This window comes from Leopardus geoffroyi, chromosome D1 (assembly GCF_018350155.1).
Source record: "Leopardus geoffroyi isolate Oge1 chromosome D1, O.geoffroyi_Oge1_pat1.0, whole genome shotgun sequence".
Classification (NCBI taxonomy): Eukaryota; Metazoa; Chordata; class Mammalia; order Carnivora; family Felidae; genus Leopardus; species Leopardus geoffroyi.
Window position 1 is genome coordinate 87,063,018 of NC_059329.1, and position 26,948 is coordinate 87,089,965.

General features: G+C 35.2%; 1 protein-coding gene across 1 annotated transcript in view; it reads right to left on the reverse strand.

Annotated features, from left to right (window-relative positions):
• CCDC73 (coiled-coil domain containing 73) overlaps window positions 1-26,948 on the reverse strand; it is a 126,922-nt gene that overhangs the window by 76,606 nt on the left and 23,368 nt on the right. The window contains exons 2-5 of the mRNA XM_045484886.1: window positions 20,373-20,444; window positions 10,058-10,129; window positions 8,134-8,169; window positions 7,171-7,245 (exon numbers count right to left, since the gene is read on the reverse strand). Coding sequence (XP_045340842.1) covers window positions 7,171-7,245; window positions 8,134-8,169; window positions 10,058-10,129; window positions 20,373-20,444 — 255 coding nt within the window. The remainder of the gene's footprint in view (window positions 1-7,170; window positions 7,246-8,133; window positions 8,170-10,057; window positions 10,130-20,372; window positions 20,445-26,948) is intronic.

Sequence of the window (26,948 nt, forward strand, 5' to 3'; positions counted from 1 at the left end):
CAGAAATCATTTTTAAAAGAACTAAAAAAATTGTAGAGATGGAAAATGCAATTAATGAAATGAAAAAAAAAATGCAAGAGAGAGCTTCAAGGGCACATTGAATCAAATAGAAGAAAGAACCATTGAACTTGAAGACATCATTTGAAATTATTCAATCAGAGAAGAAAACCAATTGAAAGAGGGTGAAGAAAGCCAACAAAATTTACAAAACAGCATCAAAGGAATCAATATAAGCATTACTGGAATCCCAGAAGGAGAAAAGAGAAAGGGGCAGAAAGCTTATATAAAGAAATAATGGCTGCGGCACGTGGGTGGCTGTTGGTTGAGCTTCCGACTTCGGCTCAGGTCATGATCTCATGATCTGTGAGCTCGAGTCCCGCATCGGGCTCTGTGCTGACAGCTCAGAGCCTGGAGCCTGCTTCAGTTTCTGTGTCTCCCTCTCTCTGACCCTCCCCCGTTCATGCTCTGTCTCTGTCTCAAAAATAAATAAGAACATTAAAAAAAAAATGGCTGAAAACTCCCCAAATCTTGGGAGGGAAATGGATCCCGATTCATGAGACTCAGAGGACTATACACAATGAACCCAAAGAAGAATACAATAAGACACATTATAATCACGTTGTCTAGGTCAAAGAGAGAATTCTGACAGTAGCAAGAGAAAAGCAACTTGTCACATTTAAGGGAACTCCAATAAGATTATCTATAGACTTCTCAGCAGAAACCTTACAGGCCAGGAGAGAGTGGGAGGATATATTCTAAGTACCAAAAGAAAAATCTGCCAACCAAGAATATTATACCTAGAAAGAAAATTATACCTAGTTTTTAAACTATCATTTAAAAACTGAAGGAAAGATAAAGTCTTTCCCAAACAGACTAAGGAATCAGTTACCACTTGACCTGCCTTATAAAAAAAATACTTAAGGAAGTTCTTCAAATTGAAACAAAAACATGTCAAGCAGCAATGCAAAAGCATATGGAAGAATAATTCTCATTTGTAAAGGTAAACATATAGACAAATACAGAATAATTGAAGACTGATATGTTAGTACATAAATTATATGTACTTATAAAACCCTTATATAAAAGTTACAAAAATTAAAATTTGTTCATGAATACACAATATAAAAAGAAGCAAACCCTGGCCTATAAGAACACAAAGTTCAGGGGTAGTCAAAGTGTAGTGTTTTCGTATGCAATCAAAGTTGTTACCAACTTAAAGCAATTATAACTACAAAATATTTTATGTAAGTCTTCATATAAGCATAAGAATAAAAACCTACAATATATAGACAAAAGATAAAGGGAAAAAAATAAAAATCACTACAGAAACATCACACAACAAAGGAAGATGAGAAGAAGAGATACACAAAACTACAAAACAGACAGAAAACAATTTATAAAATGACATCAGTAATTCTACACCTAGCAATAATTACTTTAAATGTCAATGGATTAAACTTTCCAACCAAAAGACATAGAGTGATTGAATGGTTTCAAAAAATGAACATGATCAAGTGATATATGGCAGTCCCCACTTATCTGTGATTTCACTTCCCATGGTTTCAATTACCCACAGTCAAATGCAGTTGGCAGCAGACGATTCCCTTCTGATGTGTCATCAGAAGGTTAATAGGAGCCCAACACTATGTCACTGATTCCCACATCATTCACCTCACTTCATCTCATCCTATAGGTATTTTATCATCTCACATCATCACAAGAAAAGTGAGTTTAGTACAATAAGACATTTTGAGAGAGGAAAAAAAAGGGAAAGAAAGAAATCATATTCACATAACATTTATATTATTATAATTATTTTATTATTTTTGGTAATCTCTTACTGTGCCTAATTTACTTGATTATAGGTATTTATGTGTAGAAAAAGAACATAGTATATTTAGGGTTCAGTACTCTCCATGGTTTCAGGACTCCACTGAGGGTCTAGAAACATACCCTCCATAGATAAAGGGGGACTACTATACTACTTACAAGAGACTCACTTTAGATTTAAGGACACAAATAAGCTGACAGTACAGAGATGAAAGAGATACCAGACAGAAACCAAAAATAAAGCAGGGGTGGCTATATTTACATCATACAAAATAGACTTTAAGTCAAAAACTGTCTCTGGAGACAAAAAAAGGTCATTATATAATGCTAAATGGTCAGTCAATTCAACAAGAAGCTGTAACGATTATATATGCACTCAACATCAGAGCACCTAAATACATAAAGCAAATATCAACAGACCTGAAGGGAGAAATTGACAGAAATACAATAATAGTAGGAGACTTTACTACCTCACTTACAATAATGTACAGAACATCCAGACAGAAAATCTATCATGCAACAGTTGACTTAAACCTCACTATGGGTCAAATGGACCTAACAGATATACACAGAACTTTTCACCCTACAGCAGAATATACATTCTTCTCAAGTACACATGAAACATTCTCAGGATAGATCATGTTGGGTCACAAAATAAGTCTTAACAAATTTAAGAAGATCAAAATCATACCAAATATCTTTTCTACCCACAGTGGAATGAAACAAGAATCAACAACAGTAAGCAAACAGGAAATTCACAACTATGTGGAAACTAAACACTCTTAAACAATCATGTCAAAAAAAAAAAGAGAATTTAAAAAGTATCTTAAGATACACAAAAACAGTAACACAACACACCAAAACTTATGGGATGCAGCAAAAGCAGTACTAATGGGTGTTTTTATAATATAAATGCCTACCTTGAAAAAAGAAATATTTCAAATAAACAATCTAATTTTACATCTCAAAGAACTAGAAAAAGCAAGAACCCCAAAACCAGCAAAAGAAAATAATACATATTAGAACAGAAATAAATAATAAATAGAAAAACAATCAGAAAAAAAAAATCACCAAACTAAGAGTTATTCTTTTGGAAGGATAAATTAAACAAAAAGAGAGAAGATCCAAATCAATAAAATCAGAAATGGAAGGAGACATCACAATGGATGACTCATAAATAAAAGGAAACAACCACACATCAACAAACTGGATAACCTAGAAGAAATGGATAAATTCTTAGAAATACACAGTCTAACAAAACTGAAGAAAGAGGAAACAGAAAGTGTAAATATAGTGGTAACTAAGAAGGAAATTGAATCAGTAATTAAAAATCTCCCAAGAAAGAAAATCCCCAAACCAGATAGCTTCATGGATGAATTCTACCAAACATGTGAAGAATTAATACACCAACCCTTCTTAAGTTCTTCTAAAATACAGAAAAGGAGGGAATACTTCCTAACTCATTTTATGAGGTCCACATCACTCTTATAACAAAGTCAAAGACAACACAAGAAAAGAAAACTATAGGCCAATATACCTGATGAACACAGATGCAAAAATCTTCAATAAAATTCTAGCAAACCAAATAACAGCATGTTAAAGTTTCATACACCATGACCAAGTGGGATTTATCCCTGAGCTGCCAGATGGTCCAGCATATGCAAATCATTCAATGTGATATATCACATTAACAAAATAAAAAAAATCCACATGTTCATCTCAATATGATATAGAAAATGCATTTGACAAAATTTAACACCCATCCATGATAAAAACTCTCAATAAAATAGGTACACAAGGTAACACCTAAACACAATAAAAGCCTACAAAAAGTCCACAGTAAACATCATAATCAATTCAGTATAAGGCATGGATGCTCACTCTTACTACTTCTATTCAAAACAGTGCTGAAGTCCTAGCTAGAGCAATTAGACAAGAAAAAGAAATAAAAGGCATCAGAAAGAAGTGAAATTATTCATTTGAAGATGACATGTGGGGCGCCTGGGTGGCGCAGTCGGTTAAGCGTCTGACTTCAGCCAGGTCACGATCTCGCGGTCCGTGAGTTCGAGCCCCGCATCAGGCTCGGGGCTGATGGCTCAGAGCCTGGAGCCTGTTTCCGATTCTGTGTTTCCCTCTCTCTCTGCCCCTCCCCCGTTCATGCTCTGTCTCTCTCTGTCCCAAAAATAAATAAACGTTGAAAAAAAAAAATTTGAAGATGACATGATCAGATATGTAGAAAACCCTAAAGACTCAACAAAAACATTCTTAGAATAAATGAATACAGTAAAGTTGTAGGACACAAAATCAACATACAAAAATCAGCCATATTTCTAACACAAACAACAAACTATCCAAAAAGGAAATTAAGAAAACGATCTCATTCACAGTAATTAAAAATTTTTTCAGGAATAAATTCAACCAAAGAAGTAAAATGTTTGTACACTGAATATTATAAAACATTGATGAAAGAAATTTAAAAAGACAGATAAGAAGAAAAACATCCTATGTTCATGGATAGAAGAATTAATATTTAAAATGTCCCTATTACCCAAAATGATCCACCAATTCAATGGAATCCCCATCAAAATCACAACGTTGATTTCTACAGACAAAGAATAATCCTAAAATTCATACAAACCACTAAAGGCCCTAAAACCAGAAAATCATAGCTGAAGCAATCCTGAGCAAGATGAACAAAGCTAGAGGCATCATGCATCCTGATTCCAAAATCCATTTCAAAGTTATAGTAATCCAAACAGTATGATACTGCTACAAAAACACACATACTGGTTAATGGATCAGAATAGAGAGAATAGAAATCCATTCAACTACAGCTAACTGATCTTCAACAAGGGTACCAAGAATATATAATGGGGAAAAGATATTCTTCAAAAAATGGTACTGGAAAAACTGGATATCCACATGCAGAAAAATGAAATCAGACCCTTATCTTGCATCATATACAAAATTTCATACTATATACAAAAATCAACTCAAAATGGATTAAAGACTTAAACATAAGACCTGAAACCATAAAACTACCAGAAGAAAAACCACAGGAGACGAACTTCTTGGCATTGGTCCAGGCAGTGATTTTTTTTAAATTTTTTTTTTTAACATTTATTTATTTTTGAGACAGAGAGAGGCAGAGCATGAGCAGGGGAGGGTCAGAGAGAGAGGGAGACACAGAATCCGAAACAGGCTCCAGGCTCTGAGCTGTCAGCCCAGAGCCCGATGCGGGGCTCGAACTCATGGACCGCGAGATCATGACCTGAGCCGAAGTCGGACACCCAACCGACTGAGCCACCCAGGCGCCCCGGCAGTGATTTTTTGAATATGACACCAAAAGCACAAACAACAAAAGCAAAAACAGATTACTGGAATTACACGAAACAAAAAAGCTTCTGCAATCAAAGGAAATAATCAACAGACTGAAAACTCAACGTACAGAATGGGAGAAACATTTGCAAACCATGTATCTGACTGGGGTTAACATCCACAATGTATCAGGAGCTTGTACGCTCCCCAGCAACAAAACAAAACCAATTTAAAAGACAGGCTAAGGACATGAAAGATTTTTCTAGGAAGACTACATACAAATGGCCAACACATATATGAAAAGTTACTCAACATCACTACTCATCAGGGAAATACAAGGTCAAACCCAATGAGATATCACCTTATACCTATTAGAATGGCATGATCAGAAAGACAAGAGATAACAAGGTTTGTGAGAATGTGAAGAAAAGGGAAACTTTGTCCTACCTTAATCAACTAAAGAAAGAAAGTGTATCATATGTTTAAACAAATCCACACTATGGTGTGAATTACCTGATTAAGGTAGTGACCATCAGGATCCTTCCATCATAAAAACATATTTTACTCTTTGTAATTAATGTTATCTATAAGGTGATACTTTTTTTTTTCAATATATGAAGTTTATTGTCAAACTGGTTTCCATACAACACCCAGTGCTCATCCCAAAAGGTGCCCTCCTCAATACCCATCACCCACCCTCTCCTCCCTCCCACCCCTCATCAACCCTCAGTTTGTTCTCAGTTTTTAAGAGTCTCTTACATTTTGGCTCTCTTCCACTCTAACCTCTTTTTTTTTTTTTTTCCCTTCCCCTCCCCCGTGGGTTTCTGTTAAGTTTCTCAGGATCCACATAAGAGTGAAACCATATAGTATCTGTCTTTCTCTGTATGGCTTATTTCACTTAGCATCACACTCTCCAGTTCCATCCACGTTGCTACAAAGGGCCATATTTCATTCTTTCTCATTGCCATGTAGTACTCCATTGTGTATATAAACCACAATTTCTTTATCCATTCATCAGTTGATGGACATTTAGGCTCTTTCCATAATTTGGCTATTGTTGAGAGTGCTGCTATAAACACTGGGGTACAAGTGCCCTATAGGGTGATACTTCAAAACCAGGTATTTTCTCCCCCAACAATCTTCGTTTTTCCTTGTCTCTCATTTTATTGCTTATCTTTCCCCCCTAGAATGGAAACTCCATAAAAGCAAAATTTTTGTCCCTTTTTATCATTGTTATATCTCCAGGGCTTAGAACACTGCTTGGCACACTGTACACCTTCAATAAGTATATTTAATGAATCATCATTAGTTGATAATTGATGGGTTGATTATCATCAGTTGATATCATCTATATTCTGTATGAGGCTGTGAACAACCTAAAGGCAAATGTGATGTTTTTGTCATCTCGGTATTGGCAGAAAATAAGCACAGTACTGAGAAAGTAATGATGACTTGCTTAATGCTATTTTATTTTAACTTTTAAGGACCACAGGTAATCAGTTTTAATATATAGGCCTGACTTGGTTTTTTCATCTACAGAGTGTTAAAAATAACACACATCTATTTAATTATATTATAGTAAGAAATAATGAAGTTATTTTAATGTTTCTTTTTCATTTTTTACATTTTTATTTGAGAGAGAGCAAACACAACTGGGGATGGGGGGGGGAGAGAGAGAGAGAGAGAGAGAGAGAGAGAGAGATCGATCTTAAGCAGGCTCCACACTTTGCATGGAGCCTGACATGGGCTCAATCCCACAGCCCCGGCCGGGATCATGACCTGAGCAGAAATCAAGAGTTAGACACTCAACCCATGAGCCACCCAGGTGCCCCTAATATTTCTTTATAAAATAAAAGATGAGGAAAAATCCTAATTTGAAATTCAAGGCTTTCAGGAAAAAATTACCATCGTATACGAACTTTTACCAGCTTTGTTTTGCTAATTTACATGTTTAGTGGACATTTTACTAATACAATGCTAAAATACCAAACTATTTTTTAAAGCAATGCTCAGTTACTTTACCTGTAATGCTTTTAATGTTTCTTTCAATCCTTCTATTTCTTTCTCTTTTATTTCTGTAGCAAGTTGATATTTTCCCTTTAAGTAAAAAAAAACAAACAAACCTATATTTCAGTATTTTCCAGTGTAAATGAAATATTATTAATGGGGAAAATACAAAAGCTCAAGAACCAAAACCTCTACTTTAAAACTAACACCTCGCAGGCTTTAAACCTGGATCTGCACCAAAACTTACATTTCTAATGACTTCAAAATATCATGAAATTACCATAAGGCCTTTACAAGATGACAAATATCATGAAATGAAAAGTCATAACAAATCATTTTATCAGTAGAGCATTCCTGAGAATTTATGGACACTATATAATTATTTAATTCATATAGCTAGAATAAATATATCCTAATTAATAAGATACATACAAGTATATTTGTCTTATAAAGATATAGGAGAATTTTTTTAAAGGTGCTTATAAATAGTATGTTCATTGATATAATAAAGACATATATTAACTATTAAGTAGGGAAAATATTTAATGCCAGGTGAATTTCTAGGATTGCTCAGGGTTGTATCTTCTTTTCCAGTTGCATCTGGTCTGCATCCAGATGAAAATCATTTTATTTTTTTTAAATAGGTAATTACATTGATAAAGCACTAAAAATATGGTTAACAGAAACACTGCAATAGAGTATAAAGAGCATTAATTTGGAGGCTGAAGAGATATGGGTTCTAGTCTCAACTTTGTGACTTTAAAATGGGAGCTTCAGTAAGTTCTTTAATCTTGCTAGGTTTCAGTATTATCAACTGTAAACTAACAGGTAACATGAGTTCCTTGGGTCTTTCTGTTTCTAAGATTTCAAACAATTAACATTCTCCATTTGTCTATTATTAATGTTTTTCATTATGGTGCACAACTAATAATGAATGCATTTAACTATGGTTTAAATTATTAAAAAATTAATAAGTACCTTTTCTTCTTCCAAGGCACACATCTTCATTTTCAACTGATAAACAATTTTAAAAATTAAAATACAGGTAAGTAAACAGTTAACAGTGATTTACACTGGTCAGTGAGACTACAAAAATATTTTACACATCTATATTGTTTGAACTTAATACAATGTGAATGTGCTACTTTCACACATGAGAAAATAATGAAATATATAAAAGGGGGCAAAAAGCCAGTCACCAAAAGAAATGAACAATTTAATCAAATTGATTAGAGACACCAATCACCCTTGAAAATTTAGTTTTTCCTTCCAGAAGTTTTTTTTCTTCGATGTTTCAATATTTTGCCATCTACTCATAAATAATGACATGCAACATTTTCTGAAGGCACACTTTTATGAAATGAGTATCATTTGAATTGGCATTGACATATTTTCTGAAATTTTTTAAAAGATGCATGTAGCAGTCTAATAAATAAATAGGGATATTCTAAAACAGAGGAACCAAAGTCAACATGACAAAGAAAACTAATTAAATATCCCAAGCAACACAAGGATACCAGGCAAGACTGTCAAGAAATACAATTTTCCTTGGAATTTCTCCATCTCATTTTCCATATCCCTTACAGTGCTCATGCAAGAATCAAGAAATGGAGAGTGGTAGGTAGGGGAGAAGAGGAGAAAAAACAAACAAAAACATAGGAGAAAAAGAGCTCAAGAGCACTTTTATTTTTTTTTTTTAATTTTTTTTTTTCAACGTTTATTTATTTTTTGGAGGACAGAGAGAGACAGAGCATGAACGGGGGAGGCGCAGAGAGAGAGGGAGACACAGAATCAGAAACAGGCTCCAGGCTCTGAGCCATCAGCCCAGAGCCTGACGCGGGGCTCGAACTCACAGACCGCGAGATCGTGACCTGGCTGAAGTCTGACGCTTAACCGACTGCGCCACCCAGGCGCCCCTCAAGAGCACTTTTAAACTACCATTCAGATATCTGGATATTCTTATCTTGCCCAAAGTCCCCTGTGACAAGTAAGAGAGACACAAACTTGCCTTCTCCTAGAGAATACTATGTGGTATATTTGGCTTAGTCTTCAAATAAAACTTCCATAACTTTGGTGAGGCCATCTCAGACTAAAAGGAAGAAAGTTTATCATCTGCTTAAACAAAACCACACTACAGTGTGAATTACAAATAACTTTGGTCAACTAGTGACTTACTTTATACAGGATGTATTTCTTTTTATGCATTTCTCTTTCTAAACACACACACACTTAAATAAAGACAAAAGAGAGGGAAGGAAAAAGGGGGAAAATGGTGATGCTAGAATGGCTATAAGGAAAAACACTTCCTGAGAATATTTTCCATGAGCACATTTGAAGTAGTAGAGCTATAAAACTCAAAACAACTGAAGGAGTTGCTATTCATTTTTTAAAAATCTTTTACATACGTACATACATACATATGTATGTATGTACATATGTATGTATATGTTTTTCTCTGCTCTTTCTTAGATGCTGATAGTATTTATGGAGATTTCGGTGCATAATAGTCACATCTGCTCATCTTTCACATCGCTCTACGTGCATCTCATTCTATTTCTGGCCTGGATACAGGAAGAAAGCAAAAAAGAGTATCCTAGGATACTCTAACCAAAGAGAAAGGGAAGAATGGAGAGAAAGAAGAAGAGCACACAAAAACTAACCTAATTTACTTAGGACAGATGAAAACATACCTCCAAAGAAAACAATTTTCTAATTTGTTTCCTTAACTAGCTCTTTCTAACTACATTACTCTTTATTGTCAGTTGTGATTCAAAATGACTTTATTTCCTGCTTCCATTAGTACTCTTTTGTCTTCAGTGAGTATGCAGAACAACTTAGCATAATATTCATATGGGAGCACAGGAGATGAAATATTTGAAACTGGTGTTTGTCTATCCTTTACCTGCTTTTTAAAAGCTGCCATTGCTTCTTTGTGTTGCTTTGCTAATGTTTCCTTTTCATTCTGAAGAGTTTCCTATTTTAAAAATTATGAAAAGTTAAAACATAAATTTGAGCAACTGAAAGTTTTAACTTTTAATTGAGTTCACAATTTAAATAAAAGTTAAACATATTTATTGTATGTATTATTGTATGCTCTTGAAATGCAACTTTAATCCAAGTCTATGATTTTTTACCTGTCATGGAATCAGCATACAATAATTTTGCTTCCAGTTGCTTTTCATGATAAAACGCATTGATTTAAAATTGTTTAAACAACTCTAAACATGGCTGACTCCAAAGCTTTCTTCAAGAAAATACCTTTCATCGAAAGTTATTAAAATTAATAGTATACAATTAGCCTATAATCCTTTAGAGTTCCCAAAGAAACCCATTTTATTATCTAGGCACAAATGTTCACATGATGACATAATTCTTTAAATTCACCAAAATAATTTTTTATAAAATCAAAACTACTACAGGGCATTTTTTTAAAATACACATATATGATTCCACTTCTTTTTTTCCTTCTCTCCCTCCTTTTTTGATAGAAGTTGTGTTCTGTCCTTTAGATTCAAGATGACTTCAAACTTTCTTTTTCTATGTTATTGAATAATTCTCATAATTTAAAGCCATTAGATCTAAAAGTGGGAACCACTTCAAATGTTTGTTATTTGACTCCGTGTTTCTAAATATATGTTGATTTATCTACTTAAAAATTTTATCTACTGACTTCCTATTATGATAGGTGGGAGTTTAGCTTTCTTGTACAACCATTACCTAACATCTGCTCCCTCTGTTCTTCCAACAGTTACTAAAAATTGTGACTTCACTTTTCAATAATTATACTATCATGACTGTGCAATTTTTATTCAGTGCTCAGCCATATAATATACCATAATTACATTTCTATCTAACACAGCTTTTTATTTTTTCTAAAGTTAGCAATTACTTTAAAATATTTTAATTATTGGGGCACCTGGCCGGCATAGTCAGAAGAACATGTGACTTCTGTTTACATACTAGATTCCTTTCTCCAATGCTAATGGGAGTGGTGACCTACAGGAGAAAATAATATGTCTCACTTGAGAATCCAAGGGTAACAATTGTAGGCTAAAACAGAAGGGAGTATCTCTGGATTATTAGAGATATTCACTATCTGAGTAGCTCTTCAGCCTTGGGGTCGTGAGTTTGGGCCCCACACTGGGTATAGAGATTACTAAAAAAAAAAAAAAAAAAAAAAAAAAAAAAAAAAAAAATTAAAATTAAAAAAATATTTTAATTCTTATAGGCTAAATTTTAAAAATAATACTGCCAGTTCCCAGATGTGTACCAATGATTCATATTCTCAAATGAAAAAATAAATTGAATGGAAAAAGCAAAGTGAGAAGATCCCAAGAATGGCTTAGGAAATCACAAACCGCACAGGAAACCAGACAGGTTTAGACAAGCTGTAGATGTTGGACAAAATCTTTCGGAGGCTGTTGGCCAGTTTTCTGTGAAAATAATTTACACTCTAAAGCACTCCCGCAAGCAAGGAAAGAATTTACTGAAGACCTCAGGGACAGTTCGTTGAGGAGTACATTCTGAAGTACATGTGACCTCTAGCTTTCTCCTCACTTTTTTGTGAACAGCCTTAAATCTGGAAATAGATTTAATGTGCAACCAAAACTAGAATGGGAAATAGCCCCATCACTAGATCTCCAAATCCAGCTGTTCAAAAAGCCTTACAACAAAAGCAAAATGAACTGGAAGTCTTATAGATAAAACAGCTTAATGTTCCCATTTCAGTCATCAAGCACTGAAGGAGTGAGCCTTTTGGTAAAGACACTTGTAGATATTTATTATAATCGGAAAGGCCACTGGGGAAAAAACTCTCCTGAACTAGCTAAGAAAATGAAGGGGGAAAAAAATCAAGTGGACAAATCAATGATACTGCTCTGAGGGAAAATCATGTATCCAACTTCCCATTTTATCCTCAAACTTGCAAAGAGAAATTTCTCTAAATATTAAAAGAAACCTTGCAAACATTTTACTCATACCATTAATCCTGCCATCATCACATAATCTCTTCCTCAGAGTCAATGAACTACTCAGATAGTGAATATCTCTAATAATCCAGAGATATTCCTTACTGTTTTAGCCTACAACTGTTATCCTTGGATTCTCAAGTGAGACATATTATTTTCTCCTTTATGTCACCACACCCATTAGCATCGGAGAAAGGAATCTAGTATGTAAACTAGAATTGCAAAATTAAATTCTTGCCTGATTTTTTTTTTTTTTTTAGATTTCTGAGGATTTTTCTATTTGTAATCAGATTACAGCTATATTTGAATATTGACTACTGGTACCTTTGACATGATCAAACCAAATTAAGATCTCTATGAAGTGGCACTCTTTGTGGGCAAAATGTCTTACTGATATTAGCAGCAAACCTCCACCTAACTTTACATAATATCTCTAAAACCAGAAGTTAAGAATTAAAATGAATAGTCCAAAACCTAATAGAGAACGGATGAATCACACTTTATGCCAGTCTTTGAACACTGTTGTTTTCCAGTCAAGAAACTCAATGGGTGAAGATAAAGATCTGTTCATGACAAATAAATAAAATAACCGTGGCCCCAATTCTTTGCAGTACTAAGCCCAAATACTATTTTATCTTCAGTGCTACCCGACTTTACATACTTTACCACTATAAATACACGTTCTGCTTTCTATAGTGTCCCTTTAGATCCAGATGGTGTGACTATTTTGTCTTGGGAAAGTCAACAATTTATCTAGATAGCTATGCCTCAAGGGTTTACTGAAGAAGCTTAAGGAACTTAAATTTCTCTGTCACTCTACTCTTATACAATATATGGGCAAGTTTTCATTATTCTAAAGATGAGAAGAGCTCTAAAACTAACTCCATTTAACTACTTACTGCTTTAGCTCAAAAAGGACATGCAAATTCCAAAGAAAGTTTAGAATTTTGTCAGAATAAAATACATTATTTAGGGTATGATTTATCCAGTGGGGATAAATCTATCATTCCTGATAAATAAGAAGGTGATTACTAACAGACAATTAAGTTTTCTGGATTTCATTAGCCACTATAGATACTGGGTTCCAAACATTTCTGAGAATGACATCTCTCTATATAATTTAAGTCCTCAATAATGGAACCTCTCCCTTAGGAATGGGAAAGGATGGACAGGAGACAGTAAGTCAAAGGCATAAGAAGAAATAAAGATCTCAGTAAAGGTAAATACACGGGCAATTTAAAAAGCTAGTTTTATTATAACTTTGGTTTGCAAGTCCACACTTTGCTTTCTACATAATTTAAGTGACGAATGCATTTTTAAGATTATTAATTTATGGTGACACTGCTGCTGTTCTTGCTTCGGCTCATGCTGCTGTCATCCAATGCAGCCACGCAGCCCCTAGCCAGCTGCCACCTCCAGGAGCTGCTGCACTGCGTGGGCAACCACACCACTGGGCGAGAGGCAGTCGGGCCCCTGGACCTTCAGGGCCAGCTGCCGCACCTCCTGCAGGCCAATGGTAACCATGCAGCCAGCATCTTGACCAAGGGCTGCTGTGCAAGCACAGAGCCAGCTGGGCGCCCCTGCCCCTGGTACAGTTGTCCCGCAGCAGCTGCCCTGTCTGTAGCGCCCAGGGCAGTCTGGGGTCTGAGCCCTTGCTCAGGCCCCGTCCTAGCCCTGCCCTCTTCCTGCTGCCTGCCCAGTGTCAGCCCCTAAAATAAGGGCAAAAAAGACAAGTCTCTGTTAGTGTGAAAAAAAATTGTTTTTAATTTATGCTATGAGGCACACAATATATAAAGATGTAGTATCAACAACTGGATAGAGCTGTAAAGAAGCAGAGTTCTTTTATGTTGTTGAAGTTAAGCTGATATAAATTCAAATTAGAATGTTGATGATAGATGCTAACTATAATTCCCACGGTAATCAAAAAGGAAACAGCGACAGAATATACACAAAAGGAAATGAGAATTAAATTTAAATGTTTTACTACAACAAATAACTAAACACAAAAGGTAACAGTAATGCAAGAAATGAGGGGCAAAAAAGCTGTAAGGCAATTAAAAAACAAATACCAAAACGAAAGAAAGCAGTCACTCCTTATCAGGAATTACTTACATGTACATAGATTAAATTCTCCAATCAAAAACTAAATATTGGCAGAATGAATAAACAACATAACTCAACTATAAGAGATTCACTTTATATCCAAAGACACAAACAGGTTACAAGTAAAAGTATGCAAAAAGAAATTCCAAGCAAATAACCAAGCAACAAAACAAAAAGACACAATGGAAAATAGACTTCAAAAAAGGGTGGGGTGCCTGGGTGGCTCAGTGGGTTAATCCTCTGACTTCAGCCCAGGTCATGATCTCATGGTTCATGAGTTAGAGCCCCACATCCGGCTCACTGTTGTCAGCACAGAGCCCTCTTTGGATTCTCTGTCCCCCTCTTTCTCTGCCCCTCCTCCATGCACACACACACGTTCTCTCTCTCTCAAAAAAAAAAAAAAAAAAAAAAAAAAAAAAAAACATTAAAAAATTTTTCAAAAGGTGACAAAAGACAAAGGATATTATGTATTCATAAAAGCTTCAATACAACAAGAAGATATAACAATTACAAACACAAACGTAATGACAAACCTATAAAAATAGGCAAAAATGAACAGAATTGAAGGGAGAGACAGACAATTCTACAATAATAGTTGGAAATGTCAATAACACATTCTCAATAATGGATAGGACAACCAGACAGAAGTAAAGGAATAGAGGACTTAAACAACAGAGTAATCCAACTAGAGCTAACAGATATAAAAAACACCCTACCCCAAAACAACAGAATACATATTCTTCTCAAGGGCACATGGGACATTTTCCAGGATTGATCATATGTTAGGCCACAAATTAAGTCTCAACACATTTGAAAAGATATATATCATGCAAATATGATGGTCTTCTCTGACCACAATGGGATGAAGAAATCAACAGAAGAAGGAAACTTGGAAAAATCTGTAAATTTGTGGAAGTTAAAAAACAAACTCTTAACCAATGGATTAAAGAAAGATCACAAAGGAAATTAGAAAATATTTACAGATGAATGAAAACAAAAATGCAACATACCAAAAGTTATGGGATGCAGCAAAATCAGTGCTTACAGGGAAATTTATAGCTATAAATGTTTACATTAAAAAAAAAGGAAAGATCTCAAATCAACAATCTAACTTTATACCTTAAGGAACTACACAGAAAGAACAAATTAAACTCAAAGGTAGTAGAAGGAAGAAAATAATAAACATCAGAGCAGAGATAAATAGGAAAAAGAATAGAGAAATAGATAAAAGCAGTAAAACCAAAATTGGTTCTTCGAAAAGATCAAACTGACAAGCCTTTAGCTAGATGGACCAAGAAAAGACTCAAATTACTAAAATCAGAAATGAAAGTGGGGACATCATTATTGATTCTGGAGAACTAGGCAGGTATATGAGAGTGCTGTGAACTGTACACCAAGAAAGTGGATAACCTAGATAATATGGACAATTCATAGAAATGCAAAACCTACCAACACCAAATAACAAAGAAAAAATCTGTATAGGCCTTTAACTAGTATGGAGAGTGACTCAGCCATCAAAAATATCCCAAGAAATAAAAGTTCTGTACTTAATAGCTTCACAGTGAATTCTATCAAACATTTTAAAAAGAACTAACAGGAATTCTCTAACTTTTCCAAAATTTGAATAGGAGGGAACACGTCCTAACTCATGCTTTGAGACCAGTCTTACCTTGATACCAAAGCCAGATGAAGACACATCAAGAATACTACAGACCAATATCCCTGATGAACATTGATGCAAAAATTCTCAACAAAACACTAGCAAAACAAATTCAGCAGCATATTAAAAGGATCATACACCATGACCAAGTGACTTATCCATGGGATACAAGGATGGTTCAACATATGAAAATCAATCAATGTAATACACACCACATTAACAGAATGAAGGGGGTAGCACATGACCATCACAAAACTGAACACCCTTTCATGATAAAAACAGTCAACAAACTACGAACAGAAGGTAATGACCTCAACATAAGCTATATATGAAAAACCCATAGCAAACATCATACTCAATGGTGAAAGACTGAGAGCTTTTCCTTTAAGATCAGGAACAAGGCAAGGATGCCTGCTTTCACAACTATGTTCAACACAGTACTGTAAGTCCTAGCCAAAGCAATGAGGCAAGAAAAAGAAATAAAAGACATCCAAATTGGAAAGGAAAAATTAAAATTATCTGTTTGCTGATGATATGATCTTAAACATAGAAAACCCTAAAGATTCCACAAAAAGAAATGCTAGAATAAATGGGTTTAGCAAACTAGCAAAACCTACTAAGAGACAAAGTTACACAGAAATCAGTTATATTTCTATATACTAACAATAAATGAGCTGAAAACAAAATTAAGAAAATAATTCCATTTACAATAGCACCAAAAAACAAACAAACAAACAAACAAAAACCAAAGAGATAAAAGATCTATAAAATGAAAGCTACAAAACACTGCTGAAAGAAACTAAAGAAGACACAAATATATGGAAACAAATCCTATGCTCATGGATTAGAAAACTTCATACTGTGAAGATGTCAATACTACCCAAAGTTATCTACAGATTCAGTGCAACCCCTACCAAAGTCCAAATGACATTGTTTGCAGAAATGGAAAAATCCATCCTAAAACTCATATGAAATCTCAAGGGACCCCAAATAGTCAATCTCAGAAAAGAATAAAGCTGGGGCATTCAAACTTCCTATTTTAAAACTTTCTAGGATTCTCAAGTAATCAAAACAGTGTGGTACTGGCATAATGACAGACACATCCACCAACAGAAGAGAATAAAGAGCCCACAGATAAATCCTTATGTACATGGTTAAATGACTATTCAGTCTTGGAAAGGACAATGGGGCTGGGAAAACTGGATATACACATGTAAAAGAATGGAGTTGGACCCTTACCTAACACTGCACATAAAAATTAACTCAAAATGGATCAAAGACCTAAATGTAAGACCTAAAACCATAAAACTCTTAGAAAAAAACATAGGGCAAAATCTTTTGGACATGATACCAAAGGCACAAGCAACACACACAAAAAAGACAAATTGGACTCCATGAAAAATTTAAAATTTTGTGCATCAAAAGATACTATTAACAAAGTAAAAAGGCAACCCATGGAAGAAAGGATGTACAAATCATATTTCTGATAAGATATTAATATTCAAAATATATAGAGAACTCCTAGAATGTAACAACAAAAAACAAACCCTATTCAAAATGGGCAAAAGACAAGAATAGACTTTCTTCAAAGAAAATATGTGAATGGCCAAAAGCACATGAAAATATGCTCAACATCACTAATTATTAAGGAAATGCAAAGCAAAACCATAATAACATACTACCTCATACCCATCAGGACGGCTATTACCAAAACACAGGAAACAACAAGTGCTGGCAAGAATGGGAGGAATTAGAACCATTGGGCATAATTGTGAGAATTTAAAATGGTACAGCTGCTGTGGAAAACATTATGGATGGTCCTGAAAAAACTAGAAATATTACTGCCATATGATCCAACAATTCTACTTCATAGTATATACCCAAAAGAAATTAAAGTAGGGACTCAAACAAATATTTCTGTATCCATGTTCATAACAGCATTATTCACAAAAGCTAAAACATGAAAACAAACCAAGTGTTCATCTATGGAAGAATGGATAGACAAAATGTGGCATATACATACAATGGAATATTATTTCCACCTTAAAAAGGAAGAAAATTCTGGGGCACCTGGGTGGCTCAGCTGGCTAAGCATCTGACTCTTAGGTTCGGCTCAGGTCATGATCTCACAGTTCTTGGGTTTGAGCGCCTACTGTCAGTGCTGAGCTTGCTTGGGATTCATTCTCATTCTCTCTCTCTCTTTCTCACTCTCTCTTCCCCTCCTGTGTGCTTGTGCTCCCTCTCTCTCCCAAAATAAATAAATATAAAAAAAAAAAAAAGGAAGAAAATTTTGACATATACTACAACATGGATGAACCTTGAGGACATTAATGCTAAGTGAAATAAGCTAGTCACAAAAAGATAAATATGGTATGATTTCACTTACTTAAGAAACTTAGAATAGTCAAAATCATACAGAGTATAATGGTGTTTGCCAGGAACTGGGGAGAAGTGAAGGATGGGGAGTTTAATGAATGAGTATACAGTTTCAGTTTTACAAAGTAAAAAGAGTCATCTGTAGATGAATGGTGATGATGGCAGGACATTAAAAATATATTTAATACCACTAAACTGTATACCCCCAAATGGTTAAGATGACAAATTTTATGTGTATTTTACCACAATAAAAAAATATTGGGAGAAAAAGATCTTCCTGAAGCCACTTGAGCCTACACCCCAATAACCTGTTATATATCCCAATTCTGACTTACCCCTTTTGAGACATACTAAGACTGTCAAGGTAATGTTCTCACTGCAATGAGTTCTAATAAAAATAGTTTTATTTTATTAGGAATACAACAAGGAACTTCTTTTTTTATTATTTTTGAGAGAGAGAGAGAGAGAGAGCGCAAGTGGGGTTGGAAGAGAGAGAGAGAAGGTAAGAGAAGTTCCCAGGCAGCGCCCCCCCCAGCCCTCCCCTCACCCCCCCCCCATGCTCACAGCAGGGGCTCAAACCAACTAACTGTGAGACCATGATGATCGGCCAAAATCGAGTTGGATGCTGAACTGACTGAACCACTCAGGCATTTCTAATTTATACTGCCAACAAGAATATATATATGAAAGTTCCTATTTTCCACAACTTTGTAAAGTAAGGTAGGAATTTGGCTTTATTTTTCTTCAGAAAAAAGCAGTTCTAATACCATTTCTTGATTTATCTATTTTCCCCTCACTAATTTGCAATGCCACCTTTATCAGTCACTAATTTATCTTATGATCTGGATCTATTCTGAGATTCTATTATGTTCCAAGGAATACCTATCCAAGTACACAATTAAAGTAGCCAAGTAATATCTATCCATGTAGACAATTAAAGTAGCACCAAGCTCCTTTAATTATTATTATAGTTTATAATAATATATTTAAGAATCTAGCGTAGCTACTTCATCCTGTTCTCTTTTAAAAACTTCCCAGACACTCCTATATGTTTATTCCCACATAAACCTTAGAATCAACTTAACTACCACAAATACACTCTTGCATGTTTAAATTGGATTGTATTAAACCTACTAACTTAAGGACTTGGATAACTTTATATTGTTGACTCTCTCTACCCAAAAGCAAGATATGACTTTACATTTTGAAATCAGCATGGAGTTTGTTTGTATTTGATGTTTATCTGTTTTTTTCTCTCCACAGACAGGTTTCAGACCTGTGCCTCATAAAATCCAACTCTAGTTTTACTCCCAAATTCTACACACCTGTGGGTCTGTCTGGTTTCAAATTCCCATCATTTCCAATTTGAGCTATCCTCTATCACTTGAATTCTGATTCTGATATGCTACCTCTAAATTCCTGTTTCAATATTGCCAAACAGTGAAAAGAGGGGGCCATCAAAATTAAGATTTCAATTTTTAGCTATTAAGATTACTTTGGTGGAAACACATGAGAAGCACTATCAAAACTGCTTCTATATAGATCGGCTAAAAGAGAATTAGATTTGATACTGTTTTTTAATATTTAGTTACAGCATGTAACGACAGCCTGTGAAAATAAAGTACTATTCTGAGGTTTTCTTAAAAAACATTTTGACTCCTCTATAACACATATGTTTCTCGGGTATTAAATAGATCATAGTAGATTTTAGCAATATCATCAGAAAGCCTGAAAATAACTTTCCTTCTCAGTGTTCTGGAGGCTCAAATATTATTAAAACAATTTTAATGAGAATTCTCTTGAGACTTTTTTTTTTTTTTTAATTTTGAGAGGGAGGGAGAGAGAGAGAGAATCCCAAGCTGGCAGCACAGAGCCCAACATGGGGCTCAATCCCACAAACTGTGAGATCATGACCTGAGCCAAGATCAAGAGTCGAATGCTTAACTGACTGAGCCACCCAGGCACCCCTCTTGAGACTTTGTTTAAAATGATGCACAATCCCCCAAATATGTTTAGGAAATTTAAAAATTAATTTTGCTATTAAGGATTAGAATACATTTTTAAATAGATGTTAAAAACACTAATCTGAAATAAAAATTAAAAATACTTACCTTTTGCCATTTAAGTTCTTGTGTCTCCACAATAATTTTACCAATCTGCTCTTCATACTGAGTTTCTGTTTCCTAAATCAAAAAGAAAAATGCTAGGAAAATTAGGACTTTAAAACTTTTCATTTCAGCTCTTTCTAGAGAGATAAAAAAAAGAGCATCATCCCACACTTAAAATATCCTCCCACGTCTGGACAAACTGCAAATTAAATAGACAAGCCTATCAGAGAACTGAGGTTCCAGATCATTCAATTAATCCAAGCTCTGGATAACTCTCTCCTGCAGGAAGAACAGAACTAAAGCATTTACTTACCTGGGATGTAAACCACTGAGTAGTGATAAGAAAATTCAGCTACAAGCTCTTCATAAATTGCTAAAGGCAAAATGTGTACTAGTTTAAGAATGTGAATTCCCAGGGACCCCAGAAATAAGGAGGTGTTATATCTTTTACCAGGTTTTTGTTCCAGGAAGCCCACCAGGTGCTTACAAGGAAGGATGGGAAGAATCCAACAACCTGAGAAGCTCTGCCCTGTGGTACTAGCTGGGGAAGAGAAGAGCAGTCACAACCCATCTTCCCTATTTCCCCTACAGAGCAAGAATCTTAATCTGCCAGGGAAAGACAATAACTATATCTAAGAACACTAGTGGAAACCCTCTGCAGCTGGTAAAGGGGAGTAAGAGCCACCATTGAAAACTCCACCTAGACAGCCCTGTCTTCCTCATCTCTCATAAGGAAAAAAAGCCTAATTTACAGAAGGAGGGACAATAAAAACTACAGTAGGAGAGCACCTGTGGAAAACCACTGTAGCTGGAAATAGGCTAGGAAAATAAGAAAACAGCTCTATCATTGGGGTAGGAGCAGGAATACGTGGGAGGTCCAGCATTAAAAACAAAGGAGGGATCAGAACCCCTGTGCAGACCTCACCCTGAGACGCAGAACCTAAGAACTGAAGCTTAATAAAATCAGGGAATTCCCCTACTCCCCCACCTGCAGCCACCATCTGAAGAACAAGCATCAAATAAAAAGAACAGAGAGATCAGCTGGGAGGGCTTCAAAGACAGATTCTCTCTGGGAAGCAGCACAAAAGGAAGACCCAAAGCCAAGCAGGAAGTAGTTATTTAGAAAAATTCTCTGATTTTGTTTAAAATCACGTAGTAATACTCATGAATTAGCCTACCCCATAAACTCAAGGTATCACAAGAGAAAAAGTGCCTGTAGTGTTGAAGATATGCCCCAACACAGAGAGAAAGCACTTCTGTAAAAACTGGGAGTTTTTTACTTTTGGTTTCGGGTATTTAAGGAAATCTCCACCAAACAAAGCACTAGCTGATCATTAAGTTAGGAGCACAATGGCCTCAATGGCCACACATGACAGAAACAGCAGACTTTACAAAATTATTTCAGAAAAGTCACTAAACCAACAATAAGCAGCAACCGTAGGGAGGGGAAAATACCTGATTTTCAGAGCTGCCACATATTCAAAATGTCTACGTCCAGTTCTCAACAAAAAATGCAAGGGATGCAAAGAAACAGGAAAGTGTGATCCCTATACAAGCAAATAAAAAGTTAAAAAGAACGGTCTCTGAGCAAGACAAAGACTTTACGTCAACAATTTACGCTCTAAGAGCTAAAAGAAACCGCGTACAAAGATACTGCAACATTAAAAAGTTAATAAGGAAATGCTACAAACAAGCTTATGCTCATAAATTTGACAACTTACAGAAATGGATCAATTCTTCAAACCTCAATACAGACAATCTATATAGACCTATAACCACTAGTTAAAAAGCTCCCAAAAAATAAATGTCCAGGCCCACATGGTTTCATTACTAGAGAATTCCACCAAATACATAAAGAATTAACACCACTTTTACACAGTCTTCCAGAAAAATAAAAGAGGAAGAAACACACCTCAACTCATTTTATAATGCCTGTTTACTATGACACCAAAACTAGACAAAGACAGTACAAAAACAGAAAACTAAAACCAATACTTCTCACAAGTTTTGATGAAAAAATCTCAGTAACATATTAGCAAACAGAATCCAACAATGTATAAAATGTTATACACCAAGACCAAGTAGAATTTGTTCCAAATATACAAGGCTGATTCAATATCAATAGTAAGTTCATGTTTTTCACCATATCAATACCCTACAGAAGAAAAATCACATGACCACATCAATTGTCACAGAAAAGGCAACTGATGAAACCCAATACTCATTCATAATAAAAACTCTCAGTTAGGAACAGAGAGAATTATCTCAATTTGATAAAGAGTATTCATAAAAACATTACACTGAACATCATATTCAATGATAAAAGACTGGATGGATGGATAGACAGACAAGGAAAGGGAAAGAGGAAAGAGAGGCAAAGAGAGAAGGAGAGAAAAAAAAAGAAAGAAGGGAGGAAACAATCAGAAGTAAAATTGTCTCTATTTATAAATAACATAATTGTATACAAAGAAAACCAAGGAATCCATAAAATATCTCCCAGAACTGATAACTGAATTCAACAAGGTCTCAGGATACAAGAGCAACACCTAAAGTATCAATCACGTTTCTATACACTAACAATAAAAATACAGAAAACAAAATTTAAAACACAACACAACTTATAATCACTCCAGAGAAAATGAAATACATAGGTGTGTACTTAAAGAACATGTTCAGGATCTGTATGCTGATAGATACAACAACATGGATGAATGAGAAGCCTTACCTAAAAGAGTACATACTGTATGATTCCATTTATATGAAATGTTAGGGGGGGAAAAAACTAATTGACTGTGGGAAAAAAATCAAAAGAATGTTGCCTCTTGGGGAGGAAGTAAGGGTAGAACTGGCCTAAGTAGGGGCATGAAGGAATTTTCTGAATGGATAGAAACATTTTGTATCTTCATAAGGGTTTACATTATCAGATGTATGCATCTCACCAAACGTACAGTTAAGATTTGTGTCTTTAATTGTATGTAAATTTAAGGGGGGAAAAAGCTGTAAACAAATATTGAACTCCACTTAATGATACGCAGTCTGAAGTACTTGGAAGAACACCAATGTCTGCAATTTACTCTGAAATCACAAAAAAATGAAGTTGAAAGAGGGATAAATTGATGGATAGATAGGTGACAAAGCAAGTAAAGTAATATGTTAATGGTGTTTGAGTGTTCACTGTCAAATTCTTTCAGTTTTGCTGTATGCTGGACAATTTCCACAATGAAATGTTTCAGAGAAATCAAAGAGAATGTTAACATATAAAATACATGTTTTTGTTATGAAATATTTTCCTTATGACTCTCTTTTTTTTTTTTTTTTTTTTTTATTTTACACAAACACACTTACTCATGCTATGGTATTCAAAGATAGGCTTTCACAAAAGTTGTCTCATTTATTTAAAATGCTTTCAGCAGCAAGGAGCAACAACAAACCCCAACTCACAATGGCTTACCTCATATGACAATGACTTTTTTTTTTTTAATTTTTTTTTCAACGTTTATTTATTTTTTTGGGGACAGACAGAGGCAGAGCATGAACGGGGGAGGGGCAGAGAGAGAGGGATACACAGAATCGGAAACAGGCTCCAGGCTCTGAGCCATCAGCCCAGAGCCTGACGCGGGGCTCAAACTCACGGACTGCGAGATCGTGACCTGGCTGAAGTCGGACGCTAAAGCGACTGCGCCACCCAGGCGCCCCCATATGACAATGACTTTAAATGCAGAGTGCTTCTAAAACTGACTTTCAGTGGTTCAACAATATCATTTAGGACTACGATTCTGCTCATCTTTTCATCTTGCCATTATCTAAGTGATTTTCCTTAGGCTTTACATCCCGTGGCTGCTTTAACTGAAAGCATTATGGACAGAAAGGACATTAACCCGCAGTAGAAAAAGTGTAATCTCTTAATAAAAGAGTAACAGGCGGGGCACCTGGGTGGCTCAGTCGGTTGAGCGTCCGACTTCAGCTTAGGTCATGATCTCACGGTTTGTGGGTTCGAGTCCTGCGTTGGGCTCTGTGCTGTCAGCTCGGAGCCTGAATCCTACTTTGGATTCTGTGTCTCCTCTCTCTGCCCCTCCCCCACTTGAGCTGTGTCTCTCTCTGTCTCTCAAAAACAAATAAATGTAAAAAAGAAAAATTAAAAAAAAAAAGAATAACGGGGGCGCCTGGGTGGTTCAGTTGGTTAAACATCCAACTTCGTCTCAGGGCATGATCTCCTGGTTTATGAGTTCAAGCCCTGCATCTGGCTCTGTGCTAACAGCTCAGAGCCTGGAGCCTGCTTTGAATTCTGGGTCTCCCTCTCTCTCTTTGCTCCTACACCACTAGTGCTCTGTCTCTCAAAAATAAACATTAAAAAAAAAATAAAAAATAAACTTTTCCCAGAAACTTTCAACACATCTTCTAATATCTCATTGGCCATAACCTGGTCACATGCCCACTCCTAAACCAGTCATTGGCAAGGGGAATACACTGGACCTTTATGTGTAGTTAAGATCAGTCAGGATCTCCCTGACTCACATTGGTGAAAGGTGGACCCTAGGACACAATCACAGTTCTTCCAACATGGAATAAGGAAGGGAATATATACCAATAGGGTATGCAGTGCAATAAACAAAGTGATGAGAAAATAGAAGCTCCTGCAAAATATGTCATCTATGGTCAGAACATACTGAAAAATAAGTATATATACATTTGTTTGGAGATGGGGTTCCTATTACATGTATTAAATTTGGTAAGCTGGATTGAAATTGTGCTGGATTGAAAATGTGCAAGATACTGCTTTCTTCATGTGGGCCTGGTTATACACTTCTCTCTTAGTGGCTAAATGGGTTCTGTCATCTTACTGTGATTTAGATATTGTTCTAAGCACTTTTTATATATTGATTAACTTAATCTTAGTTATACTTTTCTGAAGTAGTACTCTTATTATCACCATTTTATAGAAGAGGAAACTGTGTTAGCAAGAGAATAAGTGATTTGCCTAAATTCACATAGCAGGTAAACATCAGAGTCAGTATTTGAACCTATATGATTTGTCTCCAGAGTCTCTTAAACATACCACTTTATTACCTTTAAGAGACTGTGGGTACTGTTGGACAGCAGAATTTAATCTTCACGTCACACAGAAGTTAGCAAGACACTCAAGATCATATTACGTATTTTATTTTTAAGTTTATTTATTTTGAGAGAGAGAACACACAAGCAAGAAGGGGAGAGGGAGAAGGAGAGGGAGAGGGAGAGGGAGAGGGATGGAGGGAGGGAGGGAGGGGGGGAGAGAAAGAGAGAGAGAGAGGGGGAGAGAGAGAGAGAGAGAGAGAGAGAGAGAGAGAGAGAGAGAGAGAGAGAGAATCCCAAGCAGGCTCCACACCAGCAGTGCAGAGCCCAACACAGGGCTCAAACTCACAAACTGTGAGATCATGACCTGAGCTGAAACAAGAGTCAGGTGGCTTAACTGAGCCGCCCAGGTACCCCCATATTACCTATTTTATTTGGTAAAACATTATTAATTTGGTAGAACATTTCAAAATAACAACCAGAGATATTTATTGAATGGAAAAGCAAAAAATTTAAGAATTCCTACAAATATTCTCATATTAAATATTTTCTATTTCTTTGTGATAGAAATCTTTGTAATAGACTAAGTTGAATAATATGAAAACAGAAGCTTAAATTCTGATTAGGAAAGAAATTTTGTAAAATATGAACTTTCAAGCTATTCCATGCCTATTGGTGATATTTATCTCAAATACTTTTTAGCTAATCAAAGAGAGATTAGTATTTTATTAAACAACATGAGAAACTGAACAGGGCAATTTCGTAGGAGGTGGATTATGAGTCTGAAAACGAGAATAAAAGTACCCAGTTACAGTTTGGGCTGCTTGGACATGTGCCTGCTGTATGTACTATGTCCCTAAATCTGTTCAGGGTCAAGAATTGAAGAGGCCTGACCAATACAGAGCACATCTTGTAAAACTACAGCCTGAAGCAAGCACTTTAAAAAAAGCATGACACTTTCTAAAGGTTATAAAGAGTAAATAAACCATCAAATTACTCCTCTTTTATTGTTTTTATAAAAACACTTAAATCCTTGTAGTCCTAAGGCAGATAATAAAAAATAAACACTTTTAAGGTTCTATATTCTTGGATACTTTATTGAAGTTACAGATGGGATTTTCTTACCAAATTTAATACATTTTTCTCATTGACAGTAAGAATTTTTATTAATAACTTTTGAGAGCTGCTTAAAGAATGAAAGATACAAATGAAAAGTTCCAATAAAAAGATACTTTTTAATTATAAATCATGAAGTTGTTAGAATCCTAATAGAGTAAAAGTGTATTATGTTACCTTTCAGTATTGTAGATAACACCCATTTTATCAGTTTTCCATGTGGTGTAGAGATATATATTCTACAAATCATTATAATTACAAACAGGTATGATTCTATTCACAACATAACTAATTTTATGGGGCACTAAAATGCTACTTAATGTTATTTACCACACACTATGCCATTAATTATACCCAGTTTTCCTTTACAATTTCCTTAGCAAATCATTGCTATTTTAGAAAACCCAAATT